This window comes from Hyaena hyaena, unplaced genomic scaffold (assembly GCF_003009895.1).
Source record: "Hyaena hyaena isolate Hyena2069 unplaced genomic scaffold, ASM300989v1 scaffold_107, whole genome shotgun sequence".
In the NCBI taxonomy this organism is placed as follows: Eukaryota; Metazoa; Chordata; class Mammalia; order Carnivora; family Hyaenidae; genus Hyaena; species Hyaena hyaena.
The window spans coordinates 238,364-255,061 of record NW_024080739.1 but is presented as its reverse complement, the minus strand read 5'-3'; the positions used below and the strand labels follow the sequence as shown (position 1 = coordinate 255,061).

Genomic DNA, 16,698 nt, shown 5'->3' with positions numbered 1-16,698 from the left:
CCAGATAGCCCTTGAACATACATACAGAACTGTCCTGAGAAGATCCTTATAGGTACCAATTTTTCCACTTATGTTAATTAAGTAAAACAGACTTGTTGATGGATCAGTTCTTCTCAGCTGATAGAAATAAAGTTCCTTTCACAGAGCTGCAACAGAAAAGAGAGTTACCTGTCCTGAAATGAAGACCTGGCAAGATATAACCCTGCTTCCATGGGGCACCTGGCTGGCTCAGTTGGAAGAGGGGGCAATTCTTGATTTTGAGGTTGTGAGTTCATGCGCCACGTTAGGTTTAGAGATTACTTATGTAAATAAACTTAAAAAAAAAAGAAATAACCTTGCCTTGTAAATTATTTTAAGCCCTAAGGGGAGCAGATAGGAGCACTAGGAGGAAGAAATCAGAAGTAGCACTGAAAATGCTTAGCTTAGTTGCTGGAGATTTCCTAAGTAATCTTTTTTTTTTTTAATGTTTTATTTTTGACACAGAGAGAGAGAGAGAGAGAGAGAGACACTGTGAGCAGGGGAGGGTCAGAGAGAGAGGGAGATACAGAATCTGAAAAAGGCTCCAGGCTCTGAGCTGGCTGTCAGTACAGAGCCCGACGTGGGGCTCGAACCCACAAACCATGAGATTATGACCTAAGCCCAAGTCGGATTCTTAACCAACTGAGCCACCCAGTCGCCCCTCCTAACTAAGTAATCTATTTCTGCTCTCTGATGGCACTGGCCCAAAATACAGGCAATACTTCGAATGAAATGCTGTTTTAATCTATCAAAATAATTCAGAACTATGTTTTTTTTCATTTTGTTCAAAGGAGTATTACAGATGAATTCCATAAATAGGAGTTAAATACTATTTGTTTAGTAGTAATCCTGAACTTCTTGTTGATGTAAACAAAGTCATTAAAGATCTTGAGTACTTTCAGACATGTTCAAACAAAACTTTTGTGTATGAATATTATAGCTGCCAATGTTGTGATCTTTTTGCTGCCTAACACTTCAAAAATCATAGTATAATCTCGCACTGTTTCTTATTCTACTATTTTTTAAAAAGTCTCAGTTAACTTATTACTTCTGGATACTTTCTTTGGAACTAATAAGTAAGATCTAGATAAATAAGATTATGAACATACTCTGAACATAAGGTATACTTTAGGGAGTAACTGGCTTTATATCTCTAGTGATCAATTTTTCTAAGTTATTCTACAACATAAGTTTAAATATTAAAGAACTCTACTAGACCATTAAGATATGTTAAATATAAACATACTATATAAAATTGAAATAAGTCTACAGTTTTAAAGGAAATATGTTACTATTGTTGAGTTTTTAGGAAGAATTGACCTTCATTTGTTTACTTGCATAAAAAATCCTATGGAAAAAATTCTATGGAAAGTCTAATTGATTTCCCAGGCATTGAGTTATTCATCTTCTCTCTTTACTGAAGTTTTTTCTATTGAGAAAACATTTGTTTGGAGTTTTTTTTAGGTCTTCATTTCCAGGCAAACATGTAGATATTTTCTATTTCTCTCTGAGATTTTACTTCTTCCCACTGATAACTGTCACCTCAATAGAAGTTTGGTCAGATGGGTGGTTTACAAAGATGGTAAGCTAGCCCAATAATTTGGTAGGTTTTCTTCCTGATGCTTCAAAATTCAGTACTCAAAATTTGAGACTGCCTATCTCATTAATAATGATCTGTATGGTATGTAGGTCCGAGAACCTCAGTCAGTCAGAATTTAGCAAATTCCATGACTGCTAGGATTTAACACCTGGTTAGCCAACATGAATAAATGATATTATTAAGAGTAGAATCTGATAGTTTTTCTCAATAAAATATTTCATTTATTTAAATGAAATGATCATAGGTAATTCAGGTAAGAGAATGAAATAAACCATCCTACTATCCCGTTAGTGAGTGAACAGATAAGAGAATAAAGTAAACCAGCCTACTATCCATAGAACCCAGTTAAAGAGCTTTGCTTATAACAATGGAGGATTAAGATGTAATTTATTTTTGTTTATTTTATTCAAGTGTAGTTTGACTCATCCAGAATTGGTGCTATAAAAAAATAACACTTACACTCTAGATCATATCAAACAAATCTTAATACTTGTATGAGATAATCTGACTCCCATAACCAATACCCAAGATTCAAATTCTTTAAAATTATTTACTAGTAAATTCCGAGTAAAACCATCAAAGCATTATATCACAAACGTCCAAACAAATCAAATTTGAAAACATGTATGTCTGGAATCTCTTAGTTAGTCATATACGTTTGGAATCTTGAAATAAATAATTCTAAAATAAACTCTGAGATGTAAATACCACAATATTGATTTAGGGAAATATAGAATACCTTTAGCATCTGACTTAAAGGCATCAACTCAATGTTATCTTAAAGATGATTGGGGCACCTAGGTGTCTCAGTCAGATAAGCATCCAACTTCAGCTCAGATCACAGCTAGCAGGCTTGAGGCCCACAGCATAAATCAATTATTTATGTTAAATGTGCATACCAAATTTAGAAGCATAAGTGGCCAATCTATTGCATTATCAGAGCATAGAACCCTCCAGCTCAGGAATGGAAAAGACCTGGGCTATCATGTACCTCAACAACTCATCCAATTATATTATCCCCTGTATTCTATTAATTCCAGGGCCAACATTTGAAAGGAGCTAGTAACAGAACCTATTACCTCCTAGGCAACCCATTTTCAATTAGGACAACTACAACAACTCAAAACTTTGCTTTTTTCTACTCACTAAGCCACAGTTTCATTCACACTTTGGGCCATGATGAATGAGACTAATCATTTTTCTAATGACAACTCTCCTATCCTTAAATATTTGGATACAGTTTCTATATGACAGAAGCCTTATTTTATGTGGGTTAAATATGCTAAACTATTTAAATTATTATTTGAACACTATCAATCCTTCATTCTCCCATTCAATATTCAGTCCTCTATTTTTAGAGATAATATCCTTATAAGTGGACACAATAATAGTTAAACATTCATTTTGGGGGCTTCTGGGTGGTTCACTAGATTAGCACCTGACTTCATCTGGGATCATGATCTCCTGATCTGTGAGTTCCAGCCTTGCATCAGGCTCTCCGCTGTCAGCACAGAGCCTGCTTCAGATCCTCTGTCCCCCCTTCTTTCTGCCCCTCCCCTGCTTGTGTACAAGAATGCACTCTCTCTCCTCTCTCTCTTTCTCTCTCAAAAGTAAACATTAAAAATTGTTTTAAAAACTCATTTTCACTTTTAAATACTATCAAGCACACAGATTGCAGAACATTGTAGTAGCCATACAGTATCAGATGCTTACATTTGTTAACATGTTAACAATTATACCTGTTAACTATTATAATGTTGGTGATGTCAACAAATAATTGTTCACTATACTACTTTATAGCTGAAAAAATTTTTAACTATTTTGTTATATATTCTCAGAATTTGTGTGAGATAGATAAGACAAGTCTTTTTAATTAAAATTTTACTTTAAAAACTATAGATATTGTGACTGGCCCAAGATGATTAACAAACAGTTCCAGGAAAGTTATTCAGGCTTTCTAACACCAAAGATCAGGTCTTCTTTGCTACAGATGTCAATTATGTTTATCTTTCATAAAAATAATTTTTGATTCCTAAGTAGTAAAGGGGGAAAATATCTCTCACAAATATCCACTATTTCAGAAAACACTTGCTATTAATTAACACTGGGAAAAACTGAGACCTTGACCTTCTTTAACAAAGGCTGCAATTCAGACGTTTGGTTTTTTTTTTTACATTAGGAAAAGAATCTCATGGGGCATCTGAGTGGCTCAATCTATTCAGGGTCTCTGGATTTCAGCTCAGGTAGGCTGAAGCACCACTTCAGGCTCTGCCTACATGGGATTTCCTCCCTCTCTCTCTCTCTCTCTCTCTCTGTCCCTCCCCTGATCGCACACTCTCTCTCTCTCAAAATAAATAAAAAACATTTTAAAAAGGAAAGAAAAAGAATCTCACAAGCGTCAGAATGCAGGAAAATGCACGCACACGTGCGCTCACACACACGCACTCAAACTCTAACAAACGAGAAGGCAGCCCAAGACAGAAAGAGCTTGCCAGCAGAGAAGAAAATCTGCATCATACATTAAAGTGGGGTTTTTTCTGCATGAAATTAAACGAAACTAAGATTTAATAGAGCTCAACTGGTATCTTAATTCTCAAAATTGACTCACTGCAAAGACTAAGAAAAGTAAGTACTGATCAAAGAAAATTTTAAACGTTCTTGTTCAAATAAAACAAATAAAAGGAAAAATCTCACCTGAACAAGGGAGTCTTCCTCTTTACAAAACCCTGAATCTTGAATCAAAAGAGGCTCGCTTTTCCCACAGCTCTCCTGACTGAGAAGCGTGTCCGCATAGTTGGGCTGGGGGAAGATCACGTGACTCTCCCGGGAGTCCGCCCTGAGCGAGACCTCGTGCGAATACGTCTGCAGAAAAGCGCGCACCCCGTCCACACCCACAAAGCGCGAGGCCGGCACGCCCGCCAATCCAGCCCCCGCAGCCTGGAGCAGGCGCGACGAGTGCCAACGCCTCAGCCTGAGCGCCAGCAGCACGATCACAAAAGCGAGGAAGACACAGGAGACTGCGGCCACCGCCACCACCAGGTACAGCGTGAGGTCATTATCGTCCGGGTGGGCCGAGGGCCTGATGCTGCCCAGATCGGCCAGGACGTCTGGGATGTTGTCGGCCACGGCCACGGTGAGCGTGACGGTGGCCGAGAGAGGGGGCTGGCCGTGGTCTTGCACAGCCACCACCAGGCTCTGCTTGAGCGCATCTCTGTCCTGCAGGGCCCGCGCGGTGCGCACCTCGCCCGTGTGCAGCCCCACCGCGAAGAGCCCTGGCTCGCTGGCCTTGAGCAGGCGGTAGGACAGCCAGGCGTTCTGGCCAGAGTCTCTGTCCACCGCCACCACCTTGGTCACCAGGTAGCCGGGCTCTGCGGACCGGGGCGCCAGCTCCACGCCTGTGGAACCGTCGGTGGGGAGGGTGGGGTACAGGATCTCTGGTGTATTGTCATTCTGGTCAAGAATGAATACACTCAAGGATACATTGCTGCTAAGCGGTGGGTCCCCGCTGTCCTGCGCAGTCACTCTCAGTTGCAGGTCACGGAACTGCTCATAGTCGAAGGAGTACAACGCATACAGGACGCCAGTGTCAGAGTTGATGGACACATAGGAGGACAGGGGTGCCCCCTGGAGCGTGTCTTCAGCCAGGGAGTAAGTGACTTGGGCATTCTCGTGGCTGTCCGGGTCATGTGCAGTCACAGAGAAGATGGAAGCACCTCTGGGGTTGTTTTCAGGGATGTAGACAGAATAGGAGGAGTGGGGGAAGGCAGGCGGGTTGTCGTTGGTGTCTGCCACGTTTAGGGAAATAATCGTTTCTGTAGACAGAGGTGGAATTCCTTTGTCTGTGACTGTTACAGTGATGTTATATAAAGATACCTGTTCTCGATCTAGCACTGTCTTGGTCACTAATCGATAATAATTGTCTACTGATTTTTCCAGCTCAAATGGCATACTTCTTGAGATGGAGCATGTTACCAGGCCATTCAGTCCAGAGTCTCTATCATATACTTGAAAAAGAGCAATTACTGTTCCTGGAGGCATATTTTCAGCAACTGATCTGCTTCCAGATGTAACCACCACTTCTGGTACATTGTCATTTACATCCAAGATAGTTATTAAGACTTTTGCTCTGTCCAGTAGACCTGGCCTATCTCTGGCTTCAACATCCAGTTCATAAAAGCTTGAATCCTCATAGTCTAGATTTGCAGAGGTTGAGATTTCTCCAGTGAAAGCATTCAAGCAGAAAATCTTTGAGATCTTTTCTGTTACCCTCAGGAAGGAATACATTACTTCTGCGTGGACTCCTTCATCCTGGTCAGTAGCATTTACGGACAACACTGGTGTGCCTACTGGCAGGTTTTCAGGAACACTCACGCGGTACACAGGCTGAGTAAATACTGGAGCATTGTCATTCACATCTAGGACAGCTACCAGAATTCGAGCAGTGCCTGAGCGAACAGGTGCACCCCCATCCACAGCAGTAAGGATAAGGTGGTGAATGGCCTCTCCCTCACGATCCAGGGCATGCTCAAGCACCAACTCCGGGTATATGGGCCTATCAGCTTCACTCCGGACATCCACTGAGAAGTGACTATTCTTGCTGAGTTTGAAGCCTTGAAGAGAGTTCATTCCCACATCCAAGTCATAGACTTCCATTAGTGGAAAACGAGAGGAAGGGAGAGCATTTTCTGGAATTTTTACTTCTAATTCTCCCCTAAAGAATTGGGGTGAATTGTCATTAATGTCCACGATTTCTACCTCTACGGGATAAAGATTTAGTTTATCCTCAATGAGGATGTTAAAACTCACCAGACACCGCGCAGTCTGGGCGCAGAGCTCCTCCCGGTCTATTCTGTCCGCAGTGACCAAGTTGCCGCTTCGCGAGTTCAGAGAAAAAAGCTGTATCCTACCTCTGGAGACTATGCGGACTCCACGCTCCCCTAGCTCCCGTAGCTCCAGCCCCAGATCGTCAGCGATGTTTCCCACAAAGGAACCTTTGTCCAGCTCTTCAGGAATGGAATAATGTATCTGCCTGGCCCCAGCACCCCCCAGAATCCCCAGGAGATTGAAGAGCACCACTAATCCGCTCTCGTGCCAGTGCTTTTGCAGAGCTGCCATGGCTGGCTCCTTATGGACTTCCTTGGGATTGCGAATAGGGGGAGCAGGTCCACAATCACATTTTTGTGCTTCTCCCAAAGAGAAGCCAAGGTCCATGAACAAGTAGAAGTCAGATGCGAAGCGTTTTAGATTAGAATTTCTGCGCAGCTGGAGAGCTATGGTATCTGATCTGCTTTGTGCTGGTGGATATTACTCGAGTTATCATTGCTTTCTTTGCCCAGATTAGTGAACAGCGACGCTTAGAGTCCTAACTTAATACTGCACCGTTTTTGTGAAACCATCTTACAAAGAATCTTACTCATTTCTGCTAAATCTGCTTAGATGTCACTCATAGTATTTCCCTCTCCAAGAAGAATAAAAGAGAATATTTCAAATAATTTTATATATTCCCTGGAATTTACCACTCACTTTTTTGTGTCAATAGCTCTGAGGGCCTTGGAGAAAAGAAATAAGATTACACTTTTCTGTAAATTTGAATTATATTCCACCATTATTTATATTCGTCCCATTTTAATTTTTCAATGTTTCGTATTTTTATTAAAACTCCAGTTAGTTAAGATATAGTGTAATATTAGTTTCAGGAATAGATTTTATTGATTCATCATGTAACACCCAGGGCTCATCACAAGTGCCCTCCTTAACACCCAGCACCCATTTTACCCCACTCCCCCACCTCCCTTCCAGCAACCCTCAGTTTGTTCTCTATAGTGAAGAGTCTCTTTTATTTGTCCCATTTTCAATAAGGCCACCAAAAACCACACATGTGGAACCAATCCATCTACTGCCAGTTACAAGTATTGCCAATTTTAGATGTCATTATCTATTTTATGACAGACAGGGAGGAGATCTGCGCCCAAACTGCGCGGTGTTTGGTGAGTTTATGAACACACAGATTAATAAATGCCCCAGCATAGACAATATTTCTGTATACTTTTGAAATCATGAAAAGGGGGTGCTTAGCTGGCTCAAAGTAGCCTGTGACTCTTGATATCAGGGTCACAAATTTAAGCCCCATGTTGGATGTTGGGATTACTTAAATGAATTTTAAAAACTGTAAAAATTAAAAAATGTGAAAATATATTGTCTACAATGAGAAAAACTTATATTAATATATACAAAACATAGTTTAGGATTAACTGCATTGAAACTAAGTAAACCAGTTAATTGCCTACATTTGTGTTTAATTATATGTTTCCCAAAGACAGTGTAATGCTAATGTATCAAAAATGTTTCATGATATGTGGTTTTATGTTTTTAGTGTTTATTTATTTTTGAGAGACAGAGAGTACAAGTGGGGAAGGGGCAGAGAGAGAGGGAGACACAGAAGCCAAAGCAGGCTCCAGGCTCCAGCTATCAGCACAGAGCCCAACCACAGACGTAGGGCTCAAACCTACGAACCATGAGATCATGACCTGAACTGAAGTCGGACACTTAACCGACTGAGCCACCCAGGTGCCCCCATGATATATGATTTTAGATTTAACAAAATTTTCAAGACATCACAAGGCCACTTTCTATGAAAGACTGCAAAACATAAAAAATTCTAACACCGCCCCCCCACAAAGCAATGCCCAGAAAAATCAACAAAACACAATAAAATCAGGGTATAGTTAGCCTGTATACTTTTTGCCTCTAAAATAATTACTGATCTAATTATACTTATGGAAATAAAGGGTTTTGAAGTAACTCACCTGTTGCAAATTGACTGAATTAGAAGTCATTTTGGGATCGGCATTACTGGTACTTTCAAACCAAGAGGCTTCGTTACATAGAAGATCTTGTGATGGACCATTTTCAGGCTTTATACTGAGAAATTTAAACTCAGTCTCTGAGGAATGTGACGCAGCACATAAATTGTAAGAATAAGGCAATGTGCCTTCGCTAAAGTTGGGGATAACCCCAGATCCAGCCTGGGAGCAGACATCAGTCTTAAAGCAGCTCCAAGCGGAAGGGCTCGAGGAGCGTCGCAGGCTCAGGGCAACCGCTAGAATCACGGCGAGGAGAAAAAGCACTGAGATCAAGGCCAAGGCCACCACCAGGTAAAACTGTAGCTCGGCCTGGGGGTCAGAGGGTGTAGGATGGTCGCTGAAATCTGGCAGCGCCTCTTGTAGGCTGTCTGCGAAAACCAGGAGCAACGTGACAGTTGCGGAAAGGGGCGGCTGTCCCCCGTCCCGCACGGCGACCAGCAGGCGCTGGCGCGCCGCGTCCCGGTCGCCCAAAGCACGCGCAGTGCGCACCTCGCCCGTGCGCAGCCCCAGGCTGAAGAGTCCGGGCTCGCTGGCCTGCAGCACGTGGTACGACAGCCAGGCATTGTGTCCCGAGTCGGCGTCCACCGCCACCACCTTGGTGACCAGGTAGCCGGGCTGCGCGGCGCGCGGCACCGTGTCGAAGAGCGCCGAGCCGTCGGGCCCCAGCGCCGGGTACAGCACCCTGGGCGCGTTGTCGTTGCGGTCGCCCACCAACACGCGCAGGCTCACGTTGGCGCTGAGCGCTGGCTAGCCCTGGTCGCGCGCCTGCACCGTCAGCTCGAAGGCGCGCAGCTGCTCGTGATCGAAGGCGCGCTGCGCGAACACCACGCCGCTCTGCGTGTTCACGGACACGTGGGACGCCAGCGCCCGTGGCTCCAGGTCGCTGGCCACGATGGAGTAGGAGACGTGGCCGTTGGGCCCCAGGTCGGGATCGGAGGCGCTGACTTGGAAAATAGAAGCTCCGGGAGGGTTGTTTTCTGCTACGTGGACCACGTAAGAGGCCTGGTGGAAAACAGGAGCATTGTCGTTGACATCTGCAATGTTCAAGGTGATGCTTCTGTTGGAGGAGAGGGGCGGCCTTCCCCTGTCAGTGACTGTGATGGTAATGTTGTATTCTGGAGTCTGCTCTCGATCTAGGGCTCCATCTGTGACCAACTTGTATGTGTTTTTTATATCTTGAACTATTTTAAACGGGAACTTTCCTTTTAGTTGGCAGAAAACTTCCCCATTATATCCAGAATCGAGGTCATATGTTTTGATCAGGGCAACAACAGTCCCCAACTTAGCATCCTCTAGAATATGTTTAGATTCAGAATCCAGGGTTATCTCTGGAACATTGTCGTTTTCATCCAAAATATCTATTTGTACTTTACAGTGTGCTGTGTGACGTCCACCATCCTTTGCTTCCACCCCAATTGTGTAGCTCTCTCTCTGTTCAAAGTCCAGTCCTCCACTAGTGGTGAGTTCCCCTGTTGTACTGTCCAGTTTGAACAGCCGTCTCACTGCCTTACCAATGTTGATGAAAGTGTAGGTGATCTCAGCATTGACCCCTTCATCCAAGTCAGTGGCCATCACTCTTAGTATAGAGGAGCCCACAGGCAGGTTCTCAGGAACACTGACCCTATAAATCTCCTGGGTAAACACTGGTGCATTATCATTTGCATCTGCCACAACCACCATGATCTGGGTAGTGCAGCTTCTGGCTGGGTTACCCCCATCCACAGCCGTGAGGACCAGGTGGTGGCGGGACTGCTCCTCCCTGTCCAGGGGAGTCTTCACTACCAGTTCTGGGTACCTACTGCCATCTGGATTCTCCTTCTGCATCAAAGAGAAGTGTGGGTTGGGACTGAGGTAATACTGCTGCAGGGAATTGACACCTACATCTGAATCTTGTGCAGGTTCCAGGGCAAAGGTGGCTCCAGTTACAGCAAGTTCACTGATTTCCAATTCAGTGATATTTTGGCTAAACGTCGGTGGGTTGTCATTGACATCCTGAATTACCACACTTACATGAAAAAAGTTCAAAGGCTTTTCAGCGACCAATTCGAATTCTAGAACACATGTTGACTTCTCGCCACAAATTTGCTCTCGGTCTATACGGTCACTAACAAGTAAGTCCCCATTCTCAGTACTCACTGTGAAGAATTTCTTCTGTGCACTAACCCGCAGGTTTCGAGCAGGCAAATCTCGCACACCAAGCCCCAGGTCCTTGGCGAGGTTCCCTACAAGTGATCCCCTGGCCAGCTCCTCCGGAATAGTATAGAGGATCTGCTCCGAGAGCACCGGGCAGAACAAAGACAACAAAGAGAGAAATGGCATTGGTCTCCGCCCAGCCGGGCCCTTCAGTCCCAAGTGATCTCTCATCCCGCTTTCAGCGCCTTTGCCTTTCTGCCTCTGAAGAGCTACGATCGTTAAATTATCCCAAGAATTCTCGGAGCCGGAGCAACTTCTTGATTTGTCTTGGCAGGCCGATTCTGACAGATACCTTGGCATCAGAGGGCCAGAGGCAGTGTCCAATTCTCGCGGTTTCGCGGTGGGCTAATGATTTCTTTGCGCCGGGAGAAGCTGATACTTCGCTCAGTACTAGCCAACAGCGGCACCCCGCGTCTGGGCTGCAGAACTGCAGTAGTGGTTACTAAAGCTCCAAGTAAGGAGTGGGTTAGAAGAAAATTCTACTGTGTCCTGATACAGACGCTCATTCTCCTCATTTTACAAGGATTTTAACATTTTAAATATTTACTATATCTTTGGTCTGGCTTTCATTTTATTTGAACCTGAGCTTTATCCATCTAACTCAAGCGATTTTTACTACTCAAGAGCAGAGGTCACTTACTGAAGACATTTATTGGAATTGTGGTGCTTTCCATTTCCATTTTCATAAAATAGCTATAACAACATTTCCCCTGTGTTACTTAGTAAAACTGAGGACCAAGTAAAATAATACGTAGAAAATGCCACAAATGAAAGTAGTGGTGGTGCAGCAGAAAGTGTAATATGAAAATTCTTGAAATTCCAGCTTGATATGTATTGTTACTCCACTCTATTTTCATGTTTTCTAACTTACAGATGTTACAAATCTCATAGCTTTTGGTTTTATCCTGAGTTTCACTTCCTTCTATATTATCACTGTCATCTTACCCCAAAATAATTGATATGTAAGCAAAGAGACTGAGTGTCCTTATAAAACCGAAGTACAATAAGAAGAATAAACTCCTTTCCTTAGTTTCCAAGTGTCTACTTGCAGATGACTAGTATTTAAAAACTATTTCTCTGATTTTATTTTTTCCACATTACTTTACCATTGTCTTTAACGGTACTGTTTCTTCTCAAGTAACTTAGCAATGGTGAATTATTTGAATTTTGAGGGTGACGTATGAGTCCTTACAATCACATATTCTGAAGAAGGTAATCTATGTCGTCCACTTTTTTTTTTTTGGTCCCAAGGTTACTATCAGATCATCCCAACCCTCTGTTACCAGCATTCTTGCTTGTAAATAAGCATGTCAATTTTTATGTTTCTGATAGGTCTTACAGGTTTAATTCCGTTCCAAACTAGAAATCTTCATAAAGAAACTTTTTTAGCCTACACAATACATTGTCATCCTAAAACTTAGCAGATGTGTAGCAAGGCTGAACTCATAGCAGAATATCATTAACATCATAAACTATTCATTGTATTTAGGATTCTAGGCAGAAACTCATGGACATCTCTACTTCATACAAACATAAAAAAAAACATACATTCAAGACTTTGCTGCAAAACATGACTAAACAAGTACCTTTCCAACATGGTGTGGAATCCAAAGATTCTTGTTACTCTTCGGATGTATTCACTGTTCAGTAAATCTGCACATTTTACACTGTGATCTTAAGTTTCCATATAAAAATATAATTGAATCCCCTTCAAGTAAATATTTAAAAAATAAAAATTAAGTGGTCACAGGTTCCCACATGTAACAATAAACCATTTGTTTGGTCAGGTAATGTAGCCTACTATCCCATTAATATTTTATTGTCATTTCCCCTATTTATTCATACTTTGCAGCTGATAAAGTACAGTATTTGAAAAATTTAAAGAGAAGCAAAAAAAAAAAAAGGGGGGGGGGCACCTGGGTGGCTCAGTCGGTTGAGCATCCGACTTCGGCTCAGGTCATGATCTCACGGTTCGTGGGTTTGAGCCCCGCATCAGGCTATGTGCTGACAGCTAGCTCAGAGCCTGGAGTCTGTTTCAGATTCTGTGCCTCCCTCTCTCTCTGATCCTCCCCTGCTCATGCTGTCTTTATCCCTCTCTCAAAAATAAATAAAATATTTAAAGAAAAAAAAAGAAAAATTTAAAGAGAAGCATCTGACAATCATCAGTAAATCAGATGTCAAAAATGAAAAGGGCAGCTCTTTTACACAACACGCACTCGTGAATTTTAATACCCAGAGATGTGCATTTCATTAAGAAAGATTATTAATTTAAGATGAACACATGAATTTTAACATTTCAAACAATTTTCACGCTGAATTGATTTTACAAGTACAAATATTAGAGTCCAGGGGTGCCTGGGTGGCTCAGTCGGCTAAGTGTCTAACTCTTGACTTTGGCTCAGGTTATGCTCTCATAGTCATGAGATCGAGTCCAGCATGTCCAGCTCTGCTGGGCATGGAGCCTGCTTAATATTCTCTCCTCCTCTCCCTCTCCCCTTCCCATGCTCCCACTCTCTCTCTCTCTCTCTCTCAAAAAAAAAATTTTTTTTAAACACAAATCTTAGAGTCTAGTAATAAAGCAGAATTGTACAGACATTTGCATAAATGCAAACACTCAAGTAGATATTGACTCTAAAAAGTGAAGAGGTTATCTGTAACCAGAAGATGCCAAGTGTAATGGCATATTAATGGTGTATTTAATGAATGTAGCAAAATCTAATTCGTTGGAGATTTTAAACTGCATCACAGAATAAAGTTCTAAGACTCTTTCTCACTGACTTTTTTCCTCTCAACAAATATGCATGTACCATAATTACATTGGTTAACCCAAAGTTTCCAGACTTGAGAATGCCACAGACTATAAATTTAATATTTTTCTGATTTTTATCATGTAGCTTTCTATATTCCTCCACTGATTTATGAAAATACTGTAAATTACTTCCTTATACAAACAGTATACTAAACTTTCAGAGTTGTACACTATCCTTTCCAAAACATATTCACCACTGGTGTTTACACAAATATTGAAAAGAGAGCATTACATGTAACAACTCTTCTATTAACATAATAACAATTCTGGGGCACCTGGGTGGCTTAGTTGGTTGAGTATTTGACTCTTGACTTTGGCTCTGGTCATGGTCTCACAGTTTGTGAGTTACAGCCCTGCGCAGAGCCTGCTTGGGATTCTCTCTTTATCCCTCTCTTCTGCACTCCCCTCCCAAAATAAATAAACACTAAAAAAAGTAACAGTTATAGTATTAGAAAGTCTTTGGGTAAGGTGATTATGTTTAATTTCTCTTAAGACTATGTATATCAGCTAGGTTGTCTAGAAATTTCATGTATTGAAAAAAGACATTAAACCCAAAATATAATTTGAAAACAAATGGAGACAGCATTATCAAATTAAATCAAGTCGATCTCTAAATAAAATACACAATGATTCGTTATTTATGTAATTAATCCATTTTGAATGTGGTAGACAAATGATTGAGAAAACAAATGAAAACAATGCTACAAGCAACGATACTGGAAAAAAAAAACTCACCTGTATAACTCCTAGCTCTTCATTTACATTTATTTTCTCAGATATCAGAGGAGGCTCGCTTTTCCCACAGCTCCCCTGGCTGATGAGTGTGTCCGCATAGTTGGGCTGGGGGAAGATCACATGACTGTCTCGGGAGTTGGCTGTAAGGGAAATCCCCTGGGAATAGGTCTGCAGGAAAGCTCCCACCCCATCTACACCCACAAAATGTGAAGTGGGCATGCCAGCCAACCTGCTTCCTGAAGCTTGGAGCTGACTGGAAGAGTGCCAGCGCCTCAGTCTGAGCGCCAGTAGCACAATGACAAAGGCGAGGAAGACACAAGAGACTACAGCCACTGCCACCACAAGGTACAGCATGAGACTGGAGTCATCAGCATAGGATGAGGGCTTGAGGCTGTCCAGGTCAGCCAGGACATCTGGGATATTGTCAGCTACAGCCACAGTGAGTGTGACAGTAGCTGAAAGAGGGGGCTGTCCATGATCCTGGACCACCACCACTAAGCTCTGCTTGAGCATATCTCTGTCCAGCAGGGCCCGTGCAGTGCGCACCTCACCCGTGTGTAGCCCCACGGTGAAAAGTCCTGGCTCGCTGACCTTGAGCACGCGGTAGGACAGCCAAGCATTCTGGCCAGAGTCTCTGTCCACCGCCACCACCTTGGTCACGAGGTAGCCAGGCTCTGCTGATCTGGGAGCCAGCTCCACGCCAGTGGAGCCATCAGTGGGAATGCTGGGGTATAGGATTTTGGGGGCATTGTCATTCTGATCCAGCACAAACAGGCTCAGTGACATGTTGCTACTAAGTGGAGGGTCTCCACTGTCACTAGCCATTACCCACAGCTGCAGCTCTTTAACCTGCTCATAGTCAAAAGAGCCCAGAGCATACAGGATGCCTGTATTGGAGTTAATGAAGACATAGGTGGACAGAGACATTCCTTGAAACATATCCTCAGCCAGAGAGTAAGTGACCTTGGCATTGTTGCCACTGTCAGGGTCGTGCGCAGTCACAGATAAGATGGAGATGCCTCTGGGATTGTTTTCCAGGATGTAGGTGGAGTATGAAGTCTGAGGGAAGATGGGCGGGTTGTCATTGATGTCTGCCACATTCAGGGAGATGTGGCTTTCTGTACACAAGGGTGGGTTTCCACTGTCAATGACAGTTATTGTGATATTATAATCTGAGATCTCTTCTCTGTCCAGGGCTTTCGTTGTCAATAAGTGATAATAATTATCAACTGACTTTTCCAATTTAAAGGGCAAGTTCCTGGGGATAGAACATACAGTCTCACCATTCTCTCCAGAATCACCATCATGTACACTAAACAGTGCAATTACAGTTCCAGGAAGACAGTCTTCAGAGACTGAACTAGCAAGAGATGTGAGGATCACTTCTGGGACATTGTCATTCACATCCTGTACTGTGACCAATACCTTAGCGCTGGCAAGAAGAGCACCTCCATCCTGAGCTACCACTTCCATGAGGTAGAATCTGGATTCTTCATAATCCAGTGATTGCAGAGTTGAGATTTCACCCAGGTTGGAATCAAGTTGGAAAGTCTCTGAAATTTTATCTTCTTCATTGTGAAAAGAGTATGTTAATTCTCCGTTTATTCCCTCATCTGGATCTGTGGCAGTTAGCGCAAGCAGCTGAGTGCCTACAGGTATGTTCTCTGGAACACTCACTCTGTACTCAGATTGAGTGAAGAGGGGCGCATTATCATTTGCATCGAGGACCATCACGCGTACGTACATAGTACTAGAGAGTATGGGGTCTCCACCATCTAAAGCTGTGAGAAGAAGGTCGTGGACAGCTACTTTCTCCCGGTCCAAGGGCCGTTCCAGTACCAGCTCCGGATATTTTTGTCCATCAGTTCCACTTTTCTGGTCCAGAGAGAAGTGCATGTTGGGGCTGAGCTGATAACTCTGGAGAGAGTTCATACTCACATCTGCATCTCGAGCGAAGGGGAGCGCTAACCGAGTTCCCGTAGCTGCATTTTCATTAACTTTTACTTTTACTTCCTCATCCCGGAAACGTGGAAAGTTATCATTAATATCTATTATTTCTATTTCTACTCCATAAATTTTCATGTTATTCTCAAGCAAGATGTTAAAACTCACCAGGCACCGTGCGCTCTGAGCACAGAGCTCCTCCCGGTCTATCCTGCCTGCAGTGACCAAACTGCCGCTTCGCGGGTTGACAGAAAAGAGCTGCGTCCTACCTCTGGAGACAATGCGGACTCCATGCTCCGTCAGCTCCCGGGGGTCCAGCCCCAGGTCCTTGGCAATGTTGCCCACGAAGGAGCCTTTGTCCAGCTCCTCCAGCACCGAGTAGCGGATCTGCCCGGCTCCAGCTCCCCATAACGTCTCCAGTAGCAGGAAGAGCAGGAGCCGCTCTAGGCAGCCCCAACCCCTCAGTGGATCCGCCATTTCCTTCTCTCCGACCAGTTTTCTTAGTCCTAATTCCAGTCTGCTGTATCCTTATTTCT

General features: G+C 43.1%; 3 protein-coding genes across 7 annotated transcripts in view; all 3 read right to left on the bottom strand.

The window, feature by feature from the left end:
- LOC120234347 (protocadherin gamma-C4) overlaps positions 1-16,698 on the bottom strand; it is a 179,925-nt gene that overhangs the window by 119,575 nt on the left and 43,652 nt on the right. Inside the window, exon 1 of one of the 5 annotated variants that reach the window (XM_039236166.1) lies at positions 4,313-6,766. The exons of 3 other annotated variants lie outside the window; for them this stretch is intronic. In XM_039236166.1, coding sequence (XP_039092097.1) covers positions 4,313-6,733 — 2,421 coding nt within the window. In that variant the 5' untranslated portion in view covers positions 6,734-6,766. Of the gene's footprint in view, positions 1-4,312; positions 6,767-16,639; positions 16,697-16,698 lie in introns of those variants that run through there. One more of the 5 variants, XM_039236165.1, reaches the window with a different exon arrangement.
- On the bottom strand, positions 8,383-11,064 carry LOC120234361 (protocadherin gamma-B3-like). Its single transcript, XM_039236188.1, is given in 1 exon segment — positions 8,383-11,064. A coding segment is annotated over 1 exon segment (2,592 nt). The 5' UTR covers positions 10,975-11,064.
- LOC120234360 (protocadherin gamma-A5-like) lies at positions 10,974-16,674 on the bottom strand. Its single transcript, XM_039236187.1, has 2 exons — positions 14,215-16,674; positions 10,974-11,122 (listed from the first exon to the last, which is right to left on the bottom strand). Exons 1-2 carry the CDS (start codon positions 16,637-16,639, stop codon positions 10,974-10,976), a joined length of 2,574 nt encoding a protein of 857 aa, XP_039092118.1. The 5' UTR covers positions 16,640-16,674.

Excerpts from the sequence above, each read along its gene's own strand:
- LOC120234360 (XM_039236187.1), bottom strand. The coding sequence starts at position 16,639 with ATGGCGGATCCACTGAGGGGTTGGGGCTGCCTAGAGCGGCTCCTGCTC. Across the intron at positions 11,123-14,214 it reads GCTAGGAGTTATACAGGTGA|CTTTAGTAACCACTACTGCA; the intron begins GTTTTTTTTTTC and ends CCTTACTTGGAG.